This window comes from Salvelinus namaycush, chromosome 6, assembly GCF_016432855.1.
Source record: "Salvelinus namaycush isolate Seneca chromosome 6, SaNama_1.0, whole genome shotgun sequence".
Classification (NCBI taxonomy): domain Eukaryota; kingdom Metazoa; phylum Chordata; class Actinopteri; order Salmoniformes; family Salmonidae; genus Salvelinus; species Salvelinus namaycush.
Genome location: NC_052312.1, coordinates 18,899,262 through 18,926,288, shown reverse-complemented (window position 1 = coordinate 18,926,288; position 27,027 = coordinate 18,899,262). Strand labels below are relative to the sequence as shown.

Sequence of the window (27,027 nt, the reverse complement as noted above, 5' to 3'; positions counted from 1 at the left end):
CCTTGTGAGGGACAAGGTCATGGTCAACATAACGCAGACAGACACTCTCCTGTTCAGCACCAGAGACATCTTGAGTACCATCAACAATTACTGAAAATTGTACAATCGGAAGAGACCTAATCTCAGCTGCAATGGCTCGAATGACTGTATTGGCCATGATGTTCAGAATTTCAATCCGTGCTTTGGGGCCTTTGTACATTGTGGTATGCTCTGTTAACCACTTCAGTAAAATGGGATCATCCTCTTCTGCCCTAAGTTTCAAAAGCTGGTATAAATTCCCACTGTCATCCGTGTGGCCTCTAAAGGCTTGTCCCTGTCTTACTACATGCCGCACCGAACTAACAATTTTCATCAAGCAATGCCTTGCGTCCTCCTGCTGTTTACCCCACGCGCTGGATAACTGGACACTGATTGGATTTAGCTGGTGTGCTGTTACAGTTACAAAGTGGCGGTGGGTTTGGCAGTTTTGATGTGCTGTGAATTTTTCAATGGCTTTTCTTCAGTTCCTAAATCCTGCACTAATGAAGGCAGCATCTGCTCTTTGGCCAAAAGATGGCTGGCTTGAAAACCCTTGGCTACAGTGAAAACACAACACTCCTTTTATTGATGGATTATAATGTAGCCAGGGGAAATCGCGAAACTATCTCTCTTGAAACGTCAACACTCTGTTGGCAAGAGTTTGCGGTTCTATAAATTGTGGGTGTGGCTGATATAGTTTTGTGCCATCAGTGAGGTAACTGGACAATGCTGTGCCACTGTCCCCTATACTGGTGCTGCTGGCAACAATGGTGACACCTGGTCCTGCCGTGGCTGTGACATTGTTCTCTGAAGTCTCTCTCCCTGGCTCTTTCCCTTTCACCACCCTCAATGACTCACAGTCTGTCTCCTAGAAAAGAAATAAGGTGTTTGCCGTACTCATAACTAGCGGTACCCAAAACACAATCACAACAGCAATACCATTGCCTTAAACAAATCTTAGTTCAGTCACCAGTTTAAGTTGAGAGGGGGGGTATCCATGGCAATTTCCAATTATGTCCCTATTTACAACAAAAAAATGGAGAACCTTTCATAATGTTGCCAAACAAAGACTCAACAAACTTACCTGAGACTCCCTGTCTCTGCCAGTCTGTCCCTGCATATCTGTCCCCAACTCTGCTGTCTGTGTGCCATCTGTTGCCTGCTCTGCCTAATGACATCATTATGAAACATTTCCATTAGCATTTCACTTCTTTCTTATGAACATTTTATCAACTAGTCTTTGAGATATTAGGCTACTAGGGTTCTTACTTTGCGTTTTGGTGTACTGAAAAATACTCTGATGTCCGTCTTTTTTCTGCCATTTTTCTACCTGCCTGGCTGGCTACACACACACACAGGTTATTTACAGTAGGAGACGCGCTTCTATCATTCTATATGTGCTTCGATCTAAAAGGTAGCTAGCAAATGTGAAACGGATTGCAGTGACAAGAGTTGACAGCTGTATGAGTTCACCATTTACACAACATATGCTGCAACCTTTCGTAATTTTAATATAGTTTGTTTTATATTGGCTGGCTTCCAACAATAGCTGAATTTGCAAAGTTAGCGAGCACCAATTCCGTTTCTGTGGTGTTTGCTATAATCTTTGCTACCTGGTTAAATAAAGGTGAAATAAAATAAAAATAAAAAAGTTCACTAGCGACAATTTAGCTTTTGCAACAAGACCATTAAATATATTTAAGACAATGGTAGAAGAGAGTGTAGTTCTGTTCTGTTCAGTTTGGACTTCAGTTTATCGCTAACCTTATCACAGGGACTTTGAAGCACTACAGCTGCATGCTGATCTTGGAATAAACTGACGATAGCAAAGATTCCATCTTTGACGACGCCACATAAATGGAATAGGTACTAGCTAGCTTGATGGTTAACGTTTGCTTTAGTTACGTGCTAGCACTGCAAATTCAGCTAGTGTGTGTGTGTGTGTGAACCCTGCCAACATAAAAAAAACATTGCTATGGCCGATTGACTAGATAAACCTCACGTCAGTTACGTGCATTGAGTGCCTTTCACACAGTAGATACGAACCCTCTTTTACCTTGCCAGCTAAGGAACTGGCAGTGGATCAAACCATTGTGAGGAAAAGGGCGGGGTCGCAATCTTTTGAAACTTAAAAACGCGCTATTAAGTGTCTATAATCAGCATACGTGCTTTCACTGCGTATTATTAGTATTATTGAAATTACATAGTTATGTTTACAGTGATATATTGGGGGGGACAAATCATATTTTTCCCAGGATGGGGGGGGTCGTGTCCCCCCCGTCCCCCCTGGGATTTCCGCCTATGGTTCATGTTCAGGCTCTGGCTGGACCACTCAAGGACATTGAGAGACTTGTCTCGAAGCCACTCCTGCGTTGTCTTGGCTATGTGCTTAGGGTTGTTGTCCTGTTGGAAGGTGAACCTTCGGCCCAGTCTGATGTCCTGAGCGCTCTGGAGCAGGCTTTCATCAAGGATCTCTCTGTACTTTGCTCTGTTCCTCTTTGCCTGGATCCTGACTAGTCTCCCAGTCCCTACTGCTGAAAAACATCCCCACATCATGATGCTGCCATCACCATGCTTCCCCATAGGGATGGTGCCAGGTTTCCTCCAGAATTGACGCTTGGTGTTTCATCACACCAGATAATCTGGTTTCTCATGGTCTGAGAGTCTTGAGGTACCCTTTGGCAAACTCCAAGCGAGCTGTGATGTGTCTTCTTATGAGGCTTCCGTCTGGCCACTCAAGTTGTAGAAACATCTCAAGGATGATCAATGGAAACAGGATGCACCTGAGCTCAATTTCAAGTCTCATAGCAAAGGGTCTGAAAACGTACAGTAGTTTGCGAAATGATTTACCCCCCTTGGCAATTTTCCTATTTTGTTGCCTTACAACCTGGAATTAAAATAGATTTTTGGGGGGTTTGTATCATTTGATTTACATAATGTGCCTACCACTTTGAAGATGCAAAATATTTTCTATTGTGAAACAAACAAATCAGACAAAAAAACGGAATACTTGAGTGTGCATAACTATTCACCCCCCCCAAAGTCAATACTTTGTAGAGCCACCTTTTGCAGCAATTACAGCTGCAAGTCTCTTGGGGTATGTCTCTATAAGCTTGGCACATCTAGCCACTAGGATTGCCACTGCCCATTCTTCAAGGCAAAACTGCTACAGCTCCTTCAAGTTAGATGGGTTCCACTGGTGTACAGAGATTCTCAATTGAATTGAGGTCTGGGCTTTGACTAGGCCATTCCAAGATATTTAAATGTTCCCTTAAACCACTCAAGTGTTGCTTTAGCAGTATGCTTAGTGTCATTGTCCTGCTGGAAGGTGAATCTCCGTCCCAGTCTCAAATCTCTGGAAGACTGAAACAGGTTTCCCTCAAGAATTTCCCTGTATTTTGCGCCATCCATCATTCCTTCAATTCTGACCAGTTTCCCAGTCCCTGCCAATGAACAACATCCTCACAGCAGTACAGAATTAGGCAGACTATGATTGATCACACACTCCAGCACAGTAGACTGTTTTCCACAGTTAGCGCACCTTGAACGTTTGTTTGCGGACCGCCATAATATCGTAGAAGAAGATGAAGAAGAAGAAGAAGAAGAAATCTACTCAGACTGGTAAGCCAATCAGAGCTACTGTAGGAATATATGCAAATAAACCACTTGCCACATGGGCCTGCCATCGTTCAATTTGAACTGGACTGTGTGTTCACAAGCAGTAGCAACATCGCAACTTTAGATCATTACAACGCATTCGCCAAAAGCTACACCTGAATACCATGGGCGTCCTCTTACATTTGGGAACTTCACAGTCCTATTGACCAAACAACCATGAAAAGGTAGGATCTCTCTCAGTTGCCTATGCACATCAACTCGATCAACAACTAACAACTAACAACTGCAAGCCAGAGCAAGATAGGCTAAAATCTAATCCTCTCAAACGTAAGGTAGTTAGTTGGCCGTCAAAATTGCACTGAAATGATGGAGAGGGGTGCTGTAATTTGTGGACCGTTCCAAAAGGAATCTGTTCCAAAAACAAAAACAAGTAAAGTACAAGGAGGTTGCCCATGGGGAGTACCCTGCTCATCCTTCTGCAGGCATGCTTTTGACAACTGAATGAGAACTTGCCTGCCTGCCAGCACATTTGATCGAGGCCAAAATACATTTCATTGACAACTAAGAGATACGCTAACTGTGGATAACAGTGTAGCTGTAGCCACCGAAAAACAATGAGGGGAAAAAGTCAGTTAACTCATCCAATTTTTTATTTTTATTTAACCAGGCAAGTCAGTTAAGAATCAATTCTTATTTACAATGACGGCCTACCCCGGATGACGCTGGGCAAATTGTGCGCCACCCTATGGGATTCCCAATCACAGCCGGATGTGATTCAGCCTGGATTTTAACTAGGGACTGTAGTGTTGCCCCTTGCACTGAGATGCAGTGCCTTAGACCACTGCGCCAGTTGGGAGCCCCCAATGACATCCTCCCAGAAGCTAGCTAGCTAATGTTAGGCTCAGTTTTTTTATCATGCCAATTAATGTTAAATAGATAGTTACATAAATAGATACGATAGCCCAGGGGTGTCGAACTCAATTAGTGCACATATTGAAAAAAAACACAACGAAATCGTGGGCTAGACATACCATATTTTTTGTTTTTACAAAAAAACATGCACCTGTGAAAAAATATGGCCCTTTATAATGTCCACTTATTTACATAGGATGCTGTAATTACAATTTTAACACATTAAAACAAAAGAGAGAAATAGTATTTGTCAATTCTTTGCTGCTGTGCTTGCAGATGTGCATAATACACTGCAAACCTAATCAAAAAGTATTTAATAACTCCAAATAACAAAATCATAGCTATAGGTTTATTGTAACATTTACATTTTTTGCACTGCATGGATCACCGGTGCAGTTGAATGCAGCCTTGTTGTATGGTACACTCAATGTATTATAGCTGAGTAGCCAGCCTAGGCTACTGCTCAAATGTTGTTGTTATCGGCCTACATGTTTCTCCTGTACATGTTGTTTTCTGGCAGGTTGTGTTTTTTGTTATTCAAGCTTTAAAAAAACCAAAAGTATGTGGACACCTGCTCGTCAAACATCTCATTCCAAAATCATGGGCATTAATATGAAGTCCCCCCCACTAGATGTTGGAACATTGCTGTGGTGACTTGATTCCATTCAGCCACAAGAGCATTAGTGAGGTAGGGCACTCATGTTGGATGATTAGGCCTGGCTCTCAGTCGGTGTTCAGTTCATCCCAAAGGTGTTCGATGGGGTTGAGGTCAGGGCTCTGAGCAGGCCAGTCAAGTTCTTCCACGCCGATCTCGACAAACCATTTCTGTATGGACCTCTCTTTGTGCATGGGGGCATTGTCATGCTGAAACAGGAAAGGGCCTTCCCCAAACTAGCACAGAATCATCTAGAATCTTCCAGAAAATTGGAACAGAAATGGTGCTACACCAAACTGGAAGTCTTCCGACTAGCTTGGAAAGACAGTACCGTACAGTATCGAAGAGCCCTCACTGCTGCTCGATCATCCTATTTTTCCAACTTAATTGAGGAAAATAAGTACAATCCAAAATGTATTTTTAATACTGTCGCAAAGCTAACAAAAAATCAGCATTCCCCAAGAGAGGATGGCTTTCACTTCAGCAGTGATAAATTCATGAACTTCTTTGAGGAAAAGATTATGATCATTAGAAAGCAAATTACGGACTCCTCTTTAAATCTGCGTATTCCTCCAATGCTCAGTTGTCCTGAGTCTGCACAACTCTGCCAGGACCTAGGATCAATGGAGACACTCAAGTTTTTTAGTACTACGTCTCTTGACACATTGATGAAAATAATCATGGCCTCTAAACCTTCAAGCTGCATACTGGACCCTATTCCAACTAAACTACTGAAAGAGCTGCTTCCTGTGCTTGGCCCTCCTATGTTGAACATAATAAACAGCTCTCTATCCACCGGATGTGTACCAAACTCACTAAAAGTGGCAGTAATAAAGCCTCTCTTGAAAAAGCCAAACCTTGACCCAGAAAATATAAGAAACTATCGGCCAATATCGAATCTCCCATTCCTCTCAGAAAATGTTGAAAAAGCTGTTGCAAAGCAACTCACTGCCTTCCTGAGGACAAACAATGTATACAAAACGCTTCAGTCTGGTTTTAGACCCCATCATAGCACTGAGAATGCACTTGTGAAGGTAAATTACCTTTTAATGGCATCAGACCGAGGCTCTGCATCTGTCCCCGTGCACCTAGACCTTAGTGCTGCTTTTGATACCATCGATCACCACATTCTTTTGGAGAGATTGGAAAACCAAATTGGTCTACACGAACAAGTTCTGGCCTGGTTTAGATCTTATCTGTCGGAAAGACATCAGTTTGTCTTTGTGGATGGTTTGTCCTCTGACAAATCAACTGTAAATGTTGGTGTTCCTCAAGGCTCCATTTTAGGACCACTATTGTTTTCACTATATATTTGACCTCTTGGTGATGTCATTCGGAAACATAATGTTAACTTTCACTGCTATGCGGATGACACACAGCTGTACATTTCAATGAAACATGCTGAAGCCCCAAAATTGCCCTCCCTGGAAGCCTGTGTTTCAGACATAAGGAAGTGGATGGCGGCAAATGTTCTACTTTTAAACTCGGACAAAAAAGGGATGCTTGTTCTAGGTCCCAAGAAACAAAGAAATCTTCTGTTGAATCTGACCATTAATCTTGATGGTTGTACAATCGTCTCAAATAAAACTGTGAAGGAAATCAGCGTTACTCTGGAACCTGATCTCTCTTTTGACGTACATATCAAGACTGTTTCAAGGACAGCTTTTTTCCATCTACGTAACATTGCAAAAATCTAAACTTTCTGTCCAAAAATGATGCAGAAAGTTTATCCATGCTTTTGTCACTTCTAGGTTAGACTACTGCAATGCTCTACTTTCCGGCACTAAATAAACTTCAGTTAGTGCTAAACACGGCTGCTAGATCATATTACTCCAGTGCTAGCCTCCCTACACTGGCTTCCTGTTAAGGTAAGGGCTGATTTCAAGGTTTTACTGCTAACCTACAAAGCATTACATGGGCTTGCTCCTACCTATCTTTCCGATTCGGTCCTGCCGTACGTACCTACACGTATGCTACGTGTAACCGATGTGAAATGGCTAGCTAGTTAGCGGTGGTGCGCGCTAATAGCGTTTCAATCAGTGACGTCACTCGCTTTGAGACCTTGAAGTAGTGGTTCCCCTTGCTACCTTGCTACCTTACTACCTTGAAGTAGTGGTTCCCCGCAGCTTTTGTGGAGCGATGGGTAACGATGCTTCGTGGGTGACTGTTGTTGATGTGTGCAGAGGGTCCCTGGTTTGCGCCCGGGTCGGGGCGAGGGGACGGACTAAAGTTAAACTGTTACATTGGTGCAGTGACCCGGATCACTGGTTGCTGCGGAAAAGGAGGAGGTCGAAAGGGGGGTGAGTGTAACCGATGTGAAATGGCTAGCTAGTTAGCGGTGGTGCGCGCTAATAGTGTTTCAATTGGTGACGTCACTCGCTTTGAGACCTTGAAGTAGTGGTTCCCCTTGCTCTGCAAGGGCCGCGGCCTTTGTGGAGCGATGGGTAACGATGCTTCGTGGGTGACTGTTGTTGATGTGTGCAGAGGGTCCCTGGGTCGGGGCGAGGGGACGGACTAAAGTTAAACTGTTACATACAGTCACAAGACGCAGGCCTCCTAATTGTCCCTAGAATTTATAAGCAAACAGCTGGAGGCAGGGCTTTCTCCTATAGAGCTCCATTTTTTATGGAATGGTCTGCCTATCCATGTGAGAGACGCAGACTCGGTCTCGACCTTTAAGTCTTTATTGAAGACTCATCTCTTCAGTAGGTCCTATGATTGAGTGTAGTCTGGCCCAGAAGTGTGAAGGTGAACGGAAAGGCACTGGAGCAACGAACCACCCTTGCTGTCTCTGCCTGGCCGGTTCTCCTCTCTCCACTGGGATTCTCTGCCTCCAACCCTATTACAGGGGCTGAGTAACTGGCTTACTGGTGCTCTTCCATGCCGTCCCTAGGAGGGGTGCGTCACTTGAGTGGGTTGAGTCACTGACATGATCTTCCTGTCCGGGTTGGCGCCCCCCCTTAGGTTGTGCCGTGGGGGAGATCTTTGTGGGCTATACTCGGCCTTGTCTCAGGATGGTAAGTTGGTGGTTGAAGATATCCCTCTAGTGGTGTGGGGGCTGTGCTTTGGCAAAGTGGGTGGGGTTATATCCTGCCTGTTTGGCCCTGTCCGGAGGTATCGTCGGACGGAGCCACAGTGTCTCCCAACCCCTCCTGTCTCAGCCTCCAGTATTTATGCTGCAGTAGTTTATGTGTCGGGGGGCTAGGGTCAGTCTGTTATATCTGGAGTATTTCTCCTGTCTTATCCAGTGTCCTGTGTACATTTAAGTATGCTCTCTCTAATTCTCTCTCTCTTTTTCTCTCTTTCTCGCTTTCTTTCTTTCTCTCTCTCGGAGGACCTGAGCCCTAGGACCATGCCTCAGGACTACCTGGCCTGATGACTGCTTGCTGTCCCCAGTCCACCTGGTCATCCTGCTGCTCCAGTTTCAACTGTTCTGCCTGCGGCTATGGAACCCTGACCTGTTCACCGGACGTGCTACCTGTCCCAGACCTGCTGTTTTCAACTCTCTAGAGACAGCAGAAACGGTAGAGATACTCTGAATGATCGGCTCTGAAAAGCCAACTTGCATTTACTCCTGAGGTGCTGACCTGTTGTACCCTCGACAACCACTGTGATTATTATTATTATTTTTATTTATTTTTTTCAATTTAAAGTTTTATTAAGTTTTCAATCAACCAACCAAACACATTCCACATTCACAGATGTGACAGACTTAAAAAAAAAAATAATAATAATAATAAAAAATTGTTTTATATATATATATATATACACATACATACATACATACATACATACATACATACATACATACATACATATATATATATACACATACATACACACACATACACACAAATAATAATTATAACAAAATTTAAAATATAGAACTTGCAGCAGCACTATCAAGGTTCTTATTAGCTATTTCCAGCCTTAGCTGAGATGACGAGCCAATAATTAGTTTTTTAGATTTTACAGCACCTTACACAACACGCATCTGCTCATCTCCCTGATCCCCCCATTCACTCTGTCCAATTTGAAATATAGTTGAGTAGTGGAGACCAGAGTCTATCAAACTTGGGCTGTCTCTTGTGGAGGTCATAAGTGAGCTTTTCAAGAGGGAGAAAGTCAACAATCTGGTCAATCCACATTTTAAATGTAGGAGAAGTATTAGAGGCCCACAATAGAAGAATACATTTCTTAGCAAAGTATGTAATGGTCATGAGCAAATTTTCTCTGTCAGGATCAAGAACAAAGTCCTGCTGGGCATTAAGAAGATAGAGACACGGGGTCATATCAAACTGTACATCTAGTATTTTCTGTGCAGCAGTATGTATAGATTGCCAAAATCTGGCAATCTCTCTACAGCTCCAAAATACATGCATATAGGTTCCACTTTCAGAGGTACATCTTTTACAGTTAGGAGAAATGTCTGTTTTCATTTTATGGAGTCTCAAGGGAGTGTAATAAAATTTGTACAAAAATTTGTAATTAGATTCTTTCATTTTTACATTAGTAGAGGAGCAGTATACCCTGTCGCAAACCTCCGCCCATAACTCATCACTGATAGTCAGACCAAGGTCCTTTTCCCATATTATTTTCAAAGGAGTAAAGGAGGATCCTCCTTTCTCAGAAAGGAGTCTATAGATATAGGATATTTTGCCTTTAATGGATTGTGCTGTGACAAGAAGGGTTTCAACTTCATTCAACTGAGTTCTAAACCTCCTCTTGGAAGTAAATGAGGAGATGACATGTCTAATTTGAAGATATTTAAAAAAAATGGGATCTTGGCACAATGAATTCACTGCAGAGCTCTTGAAAGGATTTCAGTGTAGTGGTCTTCTGATGAAATAGGTCTGAAAAGGTCCTGATTCCTAGAGTATGCCAAAGATTAAAGTTGGCATCCCTCAGGGCTTTTGACAAGTCTGGGTTGCCTACTATAGGCGAGTGAGAACATATTTGGGAGGAGATGCCCAGGTATTTCTTACAGTCCCTCCACGCTAGTAGGGTGCTGTAAATCACAAATGTTTTGGCTATGTTGCCCACTTCACTAAAGTTATTAATGAATATAGTTGAGCTTAGTGGCAATGAACCACAGGATTGGGCTTCTATCTGGATCCACGTTGACTCTTGTCTGTTTGTGATCCATGTTAGCATGTTGCGGATTTGGGCAGACCAGTAGTACAATTGAAGGGAGGGAAGGGCAAGACCACCCTTAGATTCAGGTTTCGATAGAGTGGAGAGCTTGATCCTAGGTTTTTTATTGCCCCATATAAATTTGGTGATGCTTTGGTTAATTGTTTTGAAAAAGGAAGCTGGGAGATAGCATGGGAGCATCTGAAATAAATAGTTCAGTCTAGGGAGGATGTTCATACGGATTACAATAATTCTTCCTACTAAACTAATTGGGAGGGAGATCCAGGTTTGGAGGTTTTTCTTGATTCGATCCAGGAGTGGAAGATAATTCTCCTTGAAAAGCCTATTCAGATCTGGTGTTATGAATATCCCAAGGTATTGAAACCCCTGTGTCTTCCATTGGAATGGGCATAGTGTCTTCATAGAACTGGTGAGTGTAATATTGAGAGGGCAGAGAGTGGATTTGTTAAAATTAATCTTATAACCTGAAAACGTGCCATACTGAGCAATTGTGTCTAAAATGGGAGGAAGGGATTTCTCAGGGTTGGATATGTAGAGCAAGACATCATCCGCGTAAAGCGAAATCTTGTGCTGCAGGCAGCCTGCAGGAACACCTATAATACTTGGATTGCTCCTTATCAACTCTGCCAGAGGCTCCGCCCCCAACAAGTAGAGCAGGGGGGACAGCGAGCACCCTTGTCTTGTGCCCCGTCCCAAAGGGAATCTGTCAGAGTTCAGTCCGTTAGTAGTCACCATGGCATTTGGATGAGAGTATAGTGATTTGATCCATTTAATAAAGTTTGGGCCCATATTGAACTTTTCTAAGACTGAGAACAGAAAGCTCCACTCCATCCTGTCGAATGCCTTCTCAGCATCCAGTGAAGCCAGCAGGATAGGGGTCTTCTGTGCGTTTACTTGATCAATAATATCAAAAAGACGGCGAATGTTATCAGAAGAGTATCTGTCTCTAATAAATCCAGTTTGGTCCGCTTTTATTATTTTGGGAAGAAGAGTGTTTAGTCTTTTGGCGAGCAATTTGGTAATTATTTTGTAGTCGAAATCCAACAAGCTTATGGGCCGGAAGGAGGAGCAGGATAGGGGGTCCTTGTCTTTTTTGAGCAACACTGTAATGCGAGCTGTGTGCATTGAGTCTGGGAGAACTCAGTTTTTGCAAAAATCCTCCAGCATTGGCATGGAAATAGGGCTAAGCTGGGGCCAAAAAGCTTTGTAGAGGGGAATCCATCTGGGCCTGGGGACTTGTTAGGTGGCATGGAGGTAATTGCCTCCAGGATCTCCTCAGGAGTGAAGGGGGAGTTGAGATCTTCTTGGTCGGTCTCTGATAGTTTAGGTAGCGAGATTCCCTCTAGGAAGGAGTGGAGTTCTGCCTCCGTGTGTTTTCTCTCAGAGGTATATAGTTTGCAGTAAAAATCATGAAAAGTTAAATTGATCTTTTTTGGGTCATATGTGACCTCATCCTCTGCTGTTCGGATAGCCATAATTGTACACTCTGACTGCTCTTTTTTTAATTGATAAGCAAGCAATCTACTAGGCCTATTGCTATACTCATGGTATTTCTGTTTAGTAAAGAAAACTTTTTTTTAAATCTCCCGAGTATAGTCCAAATTCAGTTTGGCTTTGGCTGCTTTAAGTTGACTCCAGGAGGTGCTGTCTGGGGATTGTTTATGTACTTTTTCACAGCGTTCCATCTCCCTCTCCAGATCTAGCCTGTGTGCTTCCATTGCTTTTTTCTTAGAGGAAGCATATGCAATTAGATGACCTCTTAGTGTGGCTTTAGCAGCGTCCCACATTGTGGCCGGAGAAACAGGAGAATCTTTGTTGTCTTGTGTGTAGTTGTCTATCCATGTAGTTACCAATGTATGGAATGCTTCGTTTGATAGCATGGAGGTGTTGAATTTCCAGCTCTTTGACCTCGGGATGTTTTTGCAGAGGTCAAAGCGGAGGTGGACAAAGGCGTGATCCGAAAGCGCTATGGGTCCGATTGTACACGTGACTGAATTTATGAAACTCTTTGGGATAAAAATGTAATCTATACGGGAGTAGGTGTTATGGACATTAGAGTAGTATGTATAGTCCATAGATGAGCTATTAGTCTCTCTCCAGATATCTATCAGTACCATCTCTTTAGTAAGAGAGTTCAACATCTTTGCAGATCTAGGATTTGTGGTGGGGACTTGAGATGATTTGTCTAGGGTTGGGTTCAGGGTACAATTAAAATCTCCGGCCAACACTCCAAAGGAAACACAATGCTCATTGAACAGGGTTATCATTTTCGACATAAAAGCAGGAGTATCTGTGTTAGGGGCGTATATGTTTAAGATAGTAATTGGTTGCCCATACAGTGACCCAGTTATCAAAATAAATCTCCCCTCCGGATCAGATATGTTTTTGTCAATTATGAATGGAACATTCTTATGGATAAGTATTGCTGTACCTCTACTGTTGGATTTGAAAGATGAGAAATACACCTGTCCCACCCAAGCTCTGCGGAGTTTGGCATGTTCAGCATCACAGAGGTGTGTCTCTTGCAATAGCGCGATGTCTCCTTTTTTAGAGCACATGGTATCTTTTTCCGTTTTATTGCATGGCCTAGACCATGGCAGTTCCATGTCAATAGATTTAAGGTACTAGTCATCGTCATCGAACAGTAATCGAACTTTAGTGCAAGTCATCTCTGGGTAAAGGTGGATAGTAGTTACAGCTGTGTTCACATAAAAGGAAAATAAATGGTTTACATAAAATAACAATCTCTGAACACCCCAGCCGAGTTCCCAAACAACTCGACATATCCCGTTGGATCTATTACCCCCCCGCTCAGTCACAATTCTGTGTTCTAACAAAAAAAAAACGGGAACAGTTAGCAATGCACAACGTCTCCCCCTCCCCACCAAAGAAATGCCTCATCCTCTCCGCCCCGCATTGAGTAAATGACAACGTAGCCCCCGTCCAGACCACATTAAAAAAGGGAGAAAATAAAATCAATAGCCCAGCCTACATATAGTAGGCCTAGGTTATAATATGGGGCCTATCCCTCTCAGCTAAAGGAACATAAATATAGATTAGACGGCAATAATGACATTTAGCAGGGCGGGTGGGTCTTTGGATATCGGCTATATGTTGTCTTACCTCCTTTAGTAATAACAGTAATCGCATTTAGTCAATGGTCCATTTCTCATTGACCCGGGGTTGTCTTTCAAAAAACGTTTTGCCTCTTCGGGAGTTTTGAAGTGTCGCAGGGCTCCTTGGTGAAGAATCCTGAGCTCATTTGGGTATTTGAATCCCCTAAAGATGCCTCGGTCAATGGAGCATTTCTTCACCTCGTCAAACTCTCGGCGTATTCCAGCTGACAGGTCCTGGAGTAAGGTGAGTTTGGCGTTTCCCACTGTAATGGTGTTGGTTTTCGCCGCCTGTAGGACTCGTTCCTTGTCGGTGAATCTCAGGAAACGTATGGTGATTGGGCGCGGTGGTTGTCTGGCTGCTGGTGGGGGCCTCAGTGCTCGGTGAGCTCTCTCGAGTTCTATGGGCCTGTCGGTGGACAGGTGGAGCCACTCGGGAAGTTTGTCTTGCAGGTAGCGGATCAGTGGCATGTTTCCCTCTTCTTTTTCGCCCAGATTTAATAGAACACAATTATTCCTTCGCCCCCTGTTTTCCAGGTCCTGTTTTCTCTTCCAGCTGCTCTATTTATTTTTTTGCATATGCTATTGTTTCCATGGCGTCTGTCAATAAGTTTTCCGTGGATAGGATTCGCCCCTCTGCCTCGTCCAGGCGCCCCGCGACTATGGTTATCTTGTTGTTTATGTCAGGCAAAGCATTTTCCAGGATTGTCACCTTGCCCCCTATCGCACTGAGCTGAGCGTTAATGGCATCTAGTTTAGTGTTGAGTTCTGTACGTTGGGATCTCAGCTCAGAAAAGATGTCTTCGACAGAGTGCGAGGTTGGCATTCGTTGAGCCTCGGGGGGGAACGGGTCCTCTTGCTCCTGGCTAATGGCTCTAGCTTTTTCTGAAGCTAGCTGCTTCTTGGAGGCTTTTTCCGTCGCTAGTGCTCGAGTCCGGGTAAAAATGTCACCTGTAGTGTCGCCTTTTGTAGCCGCCATGACTTTTTGACTAAAGCTAAATGAGTTTAAACTTGAAGTGGAGGTAAGATTAGGAATTGGAAACTACTTGTGCGGAGCTCCTAGTTCATGCGGCCATCTCGTTCAGGGGTCACGTGATCCCTCGATTATTATTATTTGACCCTGTTGGTCATCTGTGAACATTTGAACATCTTGGCCATGTTCTGTTATAATCTCCACCCGGCACAGCCAGAAGAGGACTTGCCACCCCTCATAGCCTGGTTCCTCTCTAGGTTTCTTCCTAGGTTCTGGCCTTTCTAGGGAGTTTTTCCTAGCCACTGTGCTTCTACACCTGCATTGCTTGCTGTTTTGGGGTTTTAGGCTGGGTTTCTGTACAGCACTTTGTGACATCAGCTGATGTAAGAAGGGCTTTATAAATACATTTGATTTGATTTGATTTTGATTTGCTCCACCCACATCAGACAAAAAGCCGGATCCAAGGCAGCTGCTTTCTCCACTGGCACAATTTGATTGGCTGCTGTCCGAATCAAACTGTAATCCGTTAAATGAAGAGTTGACGCGCTGCACACTTTTTTTAATGGCATCATTTTTTATATTTGGGCTTGGGGAGGGTATCAAGTCAGTTCGAGTCAAAAGGCTCAAGTCCAAGTTAAGTCACGAGTCATTGGTGTTAAAGTCAAAGTCGAGTTGCAAGTCATCATATTTGTGACTCGAGTCTGACTCAAGTTCAAGTCATGTGACTAGAGTCCACATCTCTGATAAACACCATGGGACCACGCAGCCGTCATACCGTTCAGGAAGGAGACGCGCTCTGTCTCCTAGAGATGAATGTACTTTGGTGCGAAAAGTGCTAATCAATCCCAGAACAACAGCAAAGGACCTTGTGAAGATATTGGAGGAAACAGGTACAAAAGTATCTATATCCACAGTAAAAAGTCCTACATTGACATAACCTGAAAGGCCGCTCAGCAAGGAAGAAGCCACTGCTCCAAAACCGCCATAAAAATGGACAATGACCCCAAGCATACTTCCAAAGTTGTGGCAAATGGCTTAAGGGCAACAAAGTCAAGGTATCGGAGTGGCCATCACAAAGCCCTGAACTCAATCCTATAGAAAATTTGTGGGCAGAACTGAAAAAGCATGTGCGAGCAAGGAGGCCTACAAACCTGACTCAGTTACACCAGCTCTGTCAGGAGGAATGGGCCAAAATTCACCCAACTTATTGTGGGAAGCTTGTGGAAGGCTACCCGAAACGATTGACCCAAGTTAAACAATTTAAAGGCAATGCTACCAAATACTAATTGAGTGTATGTAAACTTCTGACCCACTGGGAATGTTATGATAGAAACAAAAGCTGAAATAAATAATTCTCTCTACTATTATTCTGACATTTCACATTCTTAAAATAAAGTGGTGATCCTACCTGACCTAAGACAGGGAATTTCTACTAGCATTAAATGTCAGGTATTGTGAAAAACTGAGTTTAAATGTTTTTAACTAAGGTGAATGTAAACTTCCGACTTCAACTGTAGATGGGAGTCTGTAGGACTTCCCCTTGAGCATGAATTATGACCACATTTCCACTACCTCAAACATTATCAGTATTTATTCATTCCATATAGCTGAGCATCTGAAAGAGAACTCTATCAAAATCTAGACCGAACAAACGTGTCATTGACAAACTCATTTGAAATAATCAGATAGGTGTGTTGTAACTGTTGCCAAATAATTGCATTACCTTATATTGCTAAGAACATGAGCATAGGGTGACTCCCATAGTGGTTCTCGAACCCAACCCATAAACGCCAAGGATAAACACACTAACCACTGTCTTGCAAGTGCATGTACTTATTGGTTCAGTATAGTTAGTCCCTGTCCAAACAAAACCATAACCCCTCCTCCCTAGGCACTTACGTAGATGAAACAACCTGATAGGTCTAAGCAATTGGGTGAATGCACTTGCCTTGATAGACCATTCCAATGCACTTGATAGACCGTTCCAAATGAACCTTCACCCAGTCTCTTAGACAGTTTTATAGAGTTAATCTCCCAGGTGTCAACAAACTGTTGATGGAGGCGCAAGACGGAAATGCAAGATTAAACAGATTATCAGCAGATCAGACCCCAATTTGAGTCACCTAAAATACTACTGTGTTAGCATCATAGTTTTTGTGGAAATAGGTTTTATTTCTTTGTTTTTTATGTATCCGGCAGTTGACCAAAATAACTTTTCTGAGGAATCTCCAGTAGGAGGCACCATTGAAGTTAGTTTGATAAGCTTGGAGATGAGACAATATTTTTAGCATACACATTTTAACTTTGGAACAGTCTATTTAGAAGAAGAAATCCTCCCTCATTAAAAAAAATGTCAGGTCTTGTTTTAAGAGAATGACCAGCACCCCGACCATGAACAACAGGAACGGCAACATCATCCACTCTTGCTATCTCTGCCTGGGGTTACTGGATAAATTCCAATCGTGAATGTTGATGACAAGAAAGCAAAAGCATAAAATTATGAATCAGGCAGCTGCTGTAGCCTAGATAGCCATACCGACTAAAGAGAACACATTTTCATTCTGTATTCATTATTTCTCATTAGAGATATAATGAATTGTATTTTCACCGGCAAGTACAGTATCAGTCTCATCAGTATCATGTGTAGTTAAAGGGTCAATCCGCAGTTGAAACAATAACAAAGTGTTGTCCCCGCCACTGTTTCGGTAAAAAGCTGAGTTATGGGGCTGGAGAAATGTAACCACTCTCAAATTCATAGATAGAGCTATGGATGCAAGGTCTGATCAACCATGATATCAAAACGATAGCTTTAACCATGTTTTGAGGCTATGCAATTTTTGTTTACATTTACACTGTTCACAAACATTGGAGTAAAACAAGCATATGTTTTATGGTGCTGATGGGGTATGACAGTTGAACTAAGTTCATGAGACATTTATGAGTTATATTCTTCAAGAATCAATGGGTACATATCATTTATTTATATCTCCAAAAATGCATGTAGGAACTGCAGATTGCCCCTTTTAAGGTGGTACTTGTCAGCAATTTCCATTTATGATACTTTAATACATTTTATGTTTCTCTATGGCTTTTCCTTTTGAGATTTTACCTTTACAGCCAGACAAAATGACAACTATATTTTTGATTAATTTGTTTGTTTGTATTGCCATTTTGTGATCCATTGCCATAGCGATATTTACTGGAATTCACCTGATATCCCAGGTCAGTCTACTTTGGCTCTGTACTTAGTACTCCACCCAGTACTAAAGTATTAAAGTTGTTATCAATGATATAGTCTCTAAAAAAACAGACCTAGGCAACAGCACTAGTTTATGACGCAACATTGTTAATGTGGGACGCAACCCGTCTGCCGAGGGAGACTATTAATGATACCTAAAAATTATCTGTCTTTAAACCTGAGCTGTGAGGCTGTGATTTGACAACATGCAAAAGTACAGTTTCTATATGCATATTTAAAGATGTATGGTGTCAGTTAGACTAGTGTTGGGTCAGTTACCGAAAGGTCGCAAGCACTTAACCCTAATTGCACCGGATCAAAGTGTCTACTAAAAGGGCCTCCTGAGTGTCGCAGCGGTCTAAGGCACTGCTTCGCAGTACTAGAGACGTTATTACAGACTCGGGTTCATGTGACACAACCGGCTGTGGACGGGAGTTCCATAGGACAGCGCACAATTGGCCCAGCGTCGTCCGGGTTAGAGGTGGGTTTGGCCGGGGGGGCTTTACTTATCCCCGGTCGCAAGTTGAACGGTGTTTCCTCCCACACATTGGTGCGGCTGGCTCCAGGTTAAGCTGACTGGTGTTAAAAAGTGCGGTTAGGCGGGTCATATTTCGGAGGATGCATGACTTCACCTTCGCCTTTCCCGAGCCCGTTGGGGCGTTGCAGCGATGAGACAAGTTCTTAATTGAAATTGGGAGCAAAAAAGGGGGTGAAGAAATTAAGTGTCTACTAAAATGTAAGAATAATATTTTGTGTTTTAAAATGTCAGACCGAGGATGATCTCTAAACCTCTAGTGAAGTATTTCAAGAATTAAAATGAGGACTAAGTTATTTTCGACATAAAAAGCATCTTTAATATACAGTACTTTGTAAACACTTGGACAAGAAAGTAATCTGAGTAAAGTGATGAACGATGTTGAACATAAAAGAGGCTAATAACAGGACTTCAGTTAAAGTTAGTTGTTAAACATACAGTATATAAAAAGATAAGACAGGGTTAAAGACAGAATTGTTCCCAAAATCAGAATATATTCCATATTCCATACATTCTTCTTTCAGTTTTCAAATTGGACAAAACAGAAACTTCATATGTATCCATCTCACTTCTTTTCCATTCCCTCCTCTCCTTCCCTGAAGTTCCTCTTTCTTCTTTTCTTGTCTTTACCCAAAAGCTCCATCTCTTCTACACTTCTCTTTTCATTCTTCTTGCATCGTTATTTTTTATGTGTGTGTGTGTGTGTGTGTGTGTGAACTGTGGCATTTATAGACACACGGGGAGTCGGGACATAGTTTACTTCTTCTTAGACATACCAACGGTGCGACCACCGCGACCGATGGTCTTGGTGTGCTTGCCACGGACACCCCAGAAGCGCCTGAAACCACAGTGAGCCTTGTTCTTCTTCTGCCTCTCACGAACCTCTCTCAGCTTGTTGTCCTGAACTTTAGCAAGTACCTGGCTGTAATTGGCATCCTTTTCGTCCTTTTCCATCAAGAGTTCATTTAACTCTTGGTGGATGTGAGAAGAATGTGATGAGATGGTCTCACACCTGTTTGTAAAGCTGGAAGACTCTCCGTACTTGGTCAGACTTGTCTTTGTCTCACCGAGATGCGTTTCTCCCTTTACCACGACACCCTCTCTGTCCTTATCTACCCTTCTCACTACATCATCCTGTTCTATTCTCTCCACAACATTATCCTCTTCTTTCAATGATGAATACCTGATGGGCAAAATATAGTCATGATGAAACACACGGATTCTGCCTAATTTCCGACATATCTCTGGAGTCTGCTGTTTCTCTGTTATCAAAACCACATCATATCGTCTTGTTTCATCCACATCCTCTCTCCTGTGTGCAGCATCCTCCTTTCTTCTCTCTATCAAATCATCATCATCTCTTCCTGTATCTGCCTTTCCTACATTTTCCTTTCTTCTGACTGCAACATGTTGTCCATGTCCTTTATTTCCATCAACACCGTGATCATCATCTCCACTTGTCTTTATTTGAACATGCTCTCCAACCTCTGTAACCCCATCCTCTCGGAGTGAACCGTGAACTCGGTTGGTTCCATGGTTCTCACGATCTGATGCATGTGCTTTGCGAGGGAAGGAAAATGAAAGACATCAGTGATACAGTTTCAAGGCAATTGATAAAAAGAGCACAGTTCGTAAATACTTCATAAATGAACTTACATTTCCTGTACACCAGTAGATAAGCACTCCAAGAACTAGAGAGAGAATAATTTGTTATCTTACGTATTTAATTACTAATTGGAATGCCTGTTAATGTTCTGGTTCATACATTTGGCAATAAACTTTGGATACATAACTGGAAACACAAACACACGTGAAAAGAAAAACGTACCTTTCAATCAGTGGAGCTGGTTGGAGCTGTAAGGGAGGAGCAGCAATGCGTCAACATTAAATAAATAGAATACATTGCCAATGGCCTTAGATAAGATTCTGACGGAGTAGCATGGTATTTGTGATGATTCCCCACTAAATCAATGCAAAAATTAACTATAATCATATCTGTTCTTGAAGTGATAACCCTTGTCTGACTCACTCCAGCGGCGATTTTATCATGTCAATCTTGGTAGGCAAAACAACCAATTTGTTTAGATGCATGCCAGCGAAGCCACTACACAACTCTAAAAAATACATAAAATGCACTATAACGGTGACCACAAACTGTTAGGGTCTACATCAAGCTGTCCCAACAGTGGAGCTTATGGCTGACTTGCAATATGGTTTCTTCTGACTCCTTGTGGATTTGTGTAACTGGATAAGAACCGCATTCTCCTTCAATAATAATGAATGTCAACATGAGTTTAGACTTTTGAACCATACGCCAACATTATTACATTTACGTTCAGTAAATTCATGATGTTTGGTCTTTTATAATCAACACTTAGCTCTAAGTATAAGCAAGTGCAAGCAAACGAGCTGCAACAAGGTAGGCCTATTCATTCAGCACTTTCAAAATGGACAGCGACAGAAGTTCAGATAGATGTTAGTTCAGATAAATTCAGTGAGATGTTGAGGCCTTAACTTTACTCTTCTTTAAGTCACAACGGAAAAAGAAAGAGAGAGAGAAACACAGACTCAACGGTTAGCCTACCATTTGAAGTATTTTATTAGGCCTACGTGGTCTAAAAAGGAAGGACAATTCAATTACAAGGATCCACTTTTATAGACAATATACAGACGCACTAAACAGTGCATTGCGCAAACAAAACAACCCTCACAATATCAACTGGAGTTACATGGGTCTATTACTGAACTTTTTGTTGAACAAAAGTATTTGAATGGGAAGAGACTGTCACTGGCAAACATGGTTACGTCTGTAACTTACAGACCCAACAACATTATATACTATCCCCTCCTCGTGGAGAAAAGCACCTGAGCTAATTATAACACACAAAGTAAGCAAAACAATTAAATGCATAATTCTAACATTGCCTAAAATTATGAATAAGATACTGAGATAGACCTAATGTAACCAATATAACAATGCAGATGTACAAACTATGGCGTATAGAACGATAAGTGGTTATTAAGAGGCAAGCTGTAATTTCGATTAAGTCATGAGCGAGCTGAGATGGATGTAGTCTATATGCCGCCTATTCGTTCAGCACTTTTGAAATGGACTGCGACATAATTCAGAACATGGGCCGTTCTTACAGTATTCTCCCTGTACACCAAGTCCCAACAGTAGGCTAAATTAACGGGGGCACATAAGAAGACAATTAAAACTCTTACAATGGGGGCACGTAAGCAGACAATGAAAGCTGTTACAATATCCGATGATGACATTTCTCTAAAACAGGCCATAGGCTACATGTGCACCACTAAGGCAGAACAGTTGTACAAACAGGCCCTGCAGTGCTGCCTCACAATTGCCACACAATTTAATGCATGCTATAATTCTGGCAAGCACATACCTATTCTCCTGTTGTTGGTTGTGAAGGTTGATAGCTCATCTATATGCGGTGTCTAGCTGAGCCACAACGTTTGATTTCCCCAGCAACCCGAGTTTAACAGCATTGTCTATATGTGATGCACAATTCTCATGTTTTGAGAGAGACAGATGTTTTAAATCCTTGAACCCAGACTTGGACCACATACCCTCCCCACTGAATAGCAGGCAGGGGAGGTAAAATAGGGATTGCTTTGAGATGCCAAACCATTCATTGTTGAATTTACGATTTCCGACTTGTTGTGAAATGTTTATGTCCAAAGACGTTTTATCCTTAATTTCTCTTCAAATGACAAGGATTGAAAAGGATGTGCCAGTAGATTGTCAACGTGATTCATAATGATGACTGCTTGTCAATCTTGCGAGCTAAGATTTTGAAAATATGATGTTGACATAATCAGTCTAATCAAAGCTACGGTAGATAAAACATGATTTGACGTCCTTTTATCAGTGGCCAATGACCTTGAGCCTTCTTGGATGGGCAGTTCTTATGTAACTCTATGGCAGCACCCAAGGGGCTTGACTTTTCTAGCTGTCCCTGTAGAATTTGCAGTGACACATCCTGTCTCAGCCTCCAGTATTTATGCTGCAGTAGTTTATGTGTCGGGGGGCTAGGGTCAGTTGGTTATATCTGGAGTACTTCTCCTGTCTTATCCGGTGTCCTGTGTGAATTTAAGTATGCTCTCTCTAATTCTCTCCTTCTCTCTTTCTTTCTCTCTCTCGGAGGACCTGAGCCCTAGGACCATGCGTCAGGACTACCGGGCATGATGACTCCTTGCTGTCCCCAGTCCACCTGGCCTTGCTACTGTTCCAGTTTCAACTGTTCTGCCTGCGGCTATGGAACCCTGACCTGTCCACCGGACGTGCTACCTGTCCCAGACCTGCTGTTTTCAACTCTCTAGAGACCGCAGGAGCAGTAGAGATACTCTTAATGATCGGCTATGAAAAGCCAACTGACATTTACTCCTGATTATTATTTGACCATGCTGGTCATTTATGAACATTTGAACATCTTGGCCATGTTCTGTTATAATCTCCACCCGGCACAGCCAGAAGAGGACTGGCCACCCCTCATAGCCTGGTTCCTCTCTAGGTTTCTTCCTAGGTTCTGGCCTTTCTAGGGAGTTTTTCCTAGCCACCGTGCTTCTACACCTGTTTGGGGTTTTAGGCTGGGTTTTTGTACAGCACTTCGAGATATTAGCTGATGTACGAAGGGCTATATAAAATAAACTTGATTTGAAACTTGATTTGACATATTGTCCCCTTGAGTGACAGAACACTGAGCCAATCACGGCACAACTAGAGAACATTACCAACCCCTACACTCCGTATTTTCCGCTGGCTGCCCCACCACCATAGAAATCACTTAGCTAGGCTGAAACACCTGCATTTTGGAGCTGCCTTCCTCAAGAAAGAAAAAAATAGACCATGTTTGTATGTGGTTTTATTAACTCAAGGATTTTTTGTTTTTACATTTTTTGCAAACTGACATCTGACACGTATTAATGCCACCTGCCCTGAACACGAGTCGCCACTGATTCACTCACAGACCCAAATAAAATGGCAAATAAAATGTATGATATTAGAAAAATGATGGTATAGGCTGTATTGAATTAAATAAATAAAATAATCTTGCATACCTTTGTGACATGTGAGTCATTGAACTCATACCAGTTGTGATCTTCAAAGGATTTGATCTTAGCAGTGTAATGTCCACCTCTAAGACTTCCGAAATGGTCCACAATCGCATAGAGTTCATATTCACATTTCTGTTCAGATAAATCAGAAGACATGCCATTAACTGAACTACAGATGTAAAAACAGACATCACTAAATATGTTATTTTTCTGATGGGCAATAAAGTGAAGGCGATATACAGTACGACATAATGATCTGTTTAATTTAGTATAGCTACATTGCGAAGCCCTAAATGTAGACTTGTATGAGAACAAAACCTGTTGAATAAAGGTTTTGTAAGTAGTCTACCTCTGTCTGTAGTGTGTGAGGCACATCCACGCAGCAGTTGATTTTGACATATGACATGCTGTAGTAGTCAAATTCAAACCGCTTGAGGAGCAGAGTAAGAATTTCTGGGTGATATTCCATCTTGCATTCCTATAGGTGACAGAGGGAGGCATTGTAATACAATACCTTCTACAGTGAAAAGCTTGATATCCATTTTTGAGAGGCTTCTGGTACAATAACTACAGCTGCACTAAGCAGAAATGCTCTGCCATTTCCTGGTTGCTGAAATGGTTATAGTTCGCCTAATTTCAGTTTATGTGTCAAAATAAGCACGTATAGCGTAGAGAATAATTGTACCATCTAAACTGCTGTGAAATACTGTATCTTTTCCATAACCAAAAATATTGTATTTTCAGCTGTTTGAAGCTGGTGTACACAACTGAAAGTAAAAAACACGAAAACTAAACTTAAGAACGGGAAGCATATTAATAGCCCACAGAACTACCGCTTCTTAGATATGCTTTCAATGAGAATGACATATATATATATAATTCTCTTTCATTTGGTATACTAAATGAGAATTCTAAATATCACTACTCACAATGGTTGCATCTGATTTCTTTTCACATTCATCACAGTACATTTGGTTTTCCCCATTGACAGTTGAAGACTTGAAGAACTCCTTAAAGCCATCTTTCTGAAAACACAGAAACACAAAATGTTATCTTCCTCCAACATACTGATATATTTTCCTGAATTTGTTTTATTGTCATATTATATCAAGTATAATATTAACTACAATACCATGATCATGAAAACTGAGACAAATAGTAGAGTAAGCCTACACACATGCCAAATTACGACATAATACATTCCCACTGGACGATTATGCTAGTATTGAATAACAATAATATAGGCTATGGTATTTTAAGTGTTGGTTAGCCTTGTCATGATCATATGATATTTGCCATCATAAAACAATGTTTTTTGCTTCAGGTTAAGTTATATTTTTCCTACCACACTGTAGGTTTTGTAAGAGTCAGATGGATCTGCTATTGAGAGGGGCAGTGTCCAAAATGGACCAAATCCATCACTCATCACATGTTTTCCTAAACAGGTAGTGATGTGCCTCAATTGTCCTTTGAAGATCTGGAGACAAACTCTTGTCAGTCTTGTCATATCATAACTTATAAACATTGCATGGTTAGCTAACAGGTTTTGTCCAAGATGAGGTAAGTAATGCAGTAGCCTACCTTTGACACTTCAGGATTGACCATGCCTAAAATCTTCTCAAAATACTCAGCCGCATCACATTGCTTGTATACTGGGGGAGCAAAAAAAACAATGAAGGGTCTTCTCCTACAAATAACCAGAAATACTATACTTCATGCTACATAACATCTCAAGCTGTACATCTAACAAAGTTGCTGAATTTTTAAATGTATTATTTAGCAGCTATGAAAGCTCAACTCACCATCATCAATGCCTAGTATTGATGAGATGCCCTTTGTGTTAGTTTCAATTTCACGTAAAGTTGTAAACAACTTTCTCAGCTGTAGATCAACAGTGTCTTCTTCTTGAGGAGGCCTATCACTGTAAAAAAAAAAAAAGATGACTGATTTTGTTAAGATATACAGTATACGAGATGTTTAGTACTATTCTCAGTGTACTGTGTAATGATAATGTTTCAATAGTAGAGACATGAGACATGTATTTAGTTAGATACATGGCTCTGGTATGACTCAATCCATTTCTAATACTTTCACGGAGATACAGTATCATTGGCACACAGTGTAAGAATGAAAAACCTTTCCACGGCCTCTCTGAAGTCCTTAGTCATGAAGAGGACCTGCAGCACACTGTTCAAATAACACGTTGCCCCTTGATTATACAGGCCATGGTGTTCTAAAAGGAATAGATTTATCAATTAGTGGATAAATGATAAGATACAGATATAGCTGCATTGTGTTGTACTGTACATACAGTACATCACATACCTGGTCCTGGAGTGGGAAGTATGCTTTTGAGCCTCGGTAGTGTCTTGTTGAAATGTTCAGCTCCATTGTTTACAGTAGTTTTCACAGTCCAAATAAACGCCATAGAACACCCACTTAATGACCTGGAAATGTAAGATTTGATCAAAATGAATTGCTCTTCAGGTTATATGGAATTCACATACTCAAGATTTCCAACATCAGAATGTTTCCACTTGCATTGATAGGCTAATGAAAGAATACAATGGGATTATCAAATCAAATGCAATATTTCTATTTGTCAGTTGAGTTATCCAAAAGTGTTTCTAGTTTGTTTAGTCAATAGAGCAATACAAGAAAATCGAATGTAGGCTAGACTATACATATTATTCAATCCAAATTTACTGATTTATTCGTGTATTCTTGTAGCCGAAAAGCGTCCCTTCGAGTTGTCACCTCTAAGGAAAAACAACGACGATGAACCAGCTTCACTTTCGATTTCGGCTATTCCTGTCAGTATCACACCGCTCCAATAGAACAAATATGAACGCCTTTTTTAAATGTTCCTTTTTAGCAAAGTTGTCTTTGTGAAGGCACACTCAGAAAATAATTAAACGTTGAATTGTTTTCCAATCACATCAAACGAAACTCTACATTTTTGGACTTAATTTAAGATATATAGGCTTGGCTCTATGATTCTTGAAGAATATAACTTTAAATGCATGAGTTGATCAGATAATACAATGTTTTAATCCTATATTGAATTATTATAGTAAGGTTTCAGGCGGCCCCCTAGTATTTCTAATCACACTTGGACACACTGACACCTTTATGTTTCTGCATTAATTCTCTGCATGGACGAAAATAAATGAATAAATAGTCAACCAAAATATTTAAATATGGATACTGTAACTGTTATTTTTCCAAATGAATGAGTCAGAGAGAGAGTTCAGAATTGGGAGAACATTAATTTATTGTTGAATATTGTTGTTGTTGAAGACTTCCATACAGTAAAGTCACAGATAAAAGATAAAGTCACAGAATTGAGAAGTTCTGGTACAGGTTCAGAGAATAAACCAAATGCTTTCTGGCCACATTTTGTTTATATTTTGTTTAAAAAAAGAGCCCATACATTTATCAACATCAGTTCCTTCGTGTGCTTTGGCAATGAGATTGGCAGTGAGATTAATATCACAAGACTACAGTATTAAAAAGACACCAAAATGCAGACAAAGATTCTCTCTTCTGTCCATTCGTCAATGTCTCCATCCCCCAGGCACCCTCATCACTAGCTGAATGACAGACTGGTTCTGGATCCCATATGAGGAGAGCACGGATGAGTCCTCCAGCTGCTTGTTTGTGAAGATCAGTCGCAGGGTCTCCAGATTGTCCCCTAAAAAGGTCAGATGTTTTAGTCAATACAGTTGACAA

General features: G+C 41.5%; 1 protein-coding gene across 1 annotated transcript; it reads right to left on the bottom strand.

The window, feature by feature from the left end:
• Window positions 1-18,563: 18,563 nt before the first annotated feature.
• Window positions 18,564-26,094, bottom strand: LOC120049259 (ubiquitin carboxyl-terminal hydrolase 13-like). Its single transcript, XM_038995505.1, has 11 exons — window positions 26,002-26,094; window positions 25,621-25,742; window positions 25,432-25,528; window positions 25,098-25,216; window positions 24,877-24,947; window positions 24,225-24,320; window positions 23,645-23,773; window positions 23,299-23,427; window positions 20,045-20,070; window positions 19,873-19,907; window positions 18,564-19,775 (listed from the first exon to the last, which is right to left on the bottom strand). The coding sequence occupies exons 2-11, from the start codon at window positions 25,721-25,723 to the stop codon at window positions 18,973-18,975; spliced, it is 1,608 nt and encodes a 535-aa protein (XP_038851433.1). The 5' UTR covers window positions 25,724-25,742; window positions 26,002-26,094; the 3' UTR covers window positions 18,564-18,972.
• Between the last annotated feature and the right edge of the window lie 933 nt (window positions 26,095-27,027).

Coding starts and splice junctions, on each gene's coding strand:
- LOC120049259 (XM_038995505.1), bottom strand. CDS start 25,723: ATGGCGTTTATTTGGACTGTGAAAACTACTGTAAACAATGGAGCTGAA. Junction 23,428..23,644: donor CTCACACACTACAGACAGAG/GTAGACTACTTA, acceptor TTATCTGAACAG/AAATGTGAATATGAACTCTA. Junction 19,776..19,872: donor TCTACTGGTGTACAGGAAAT/GTAAGTTCATTT, acceptor TCCCTCGCAAAG/CACATGCATCAGATCGTGAG.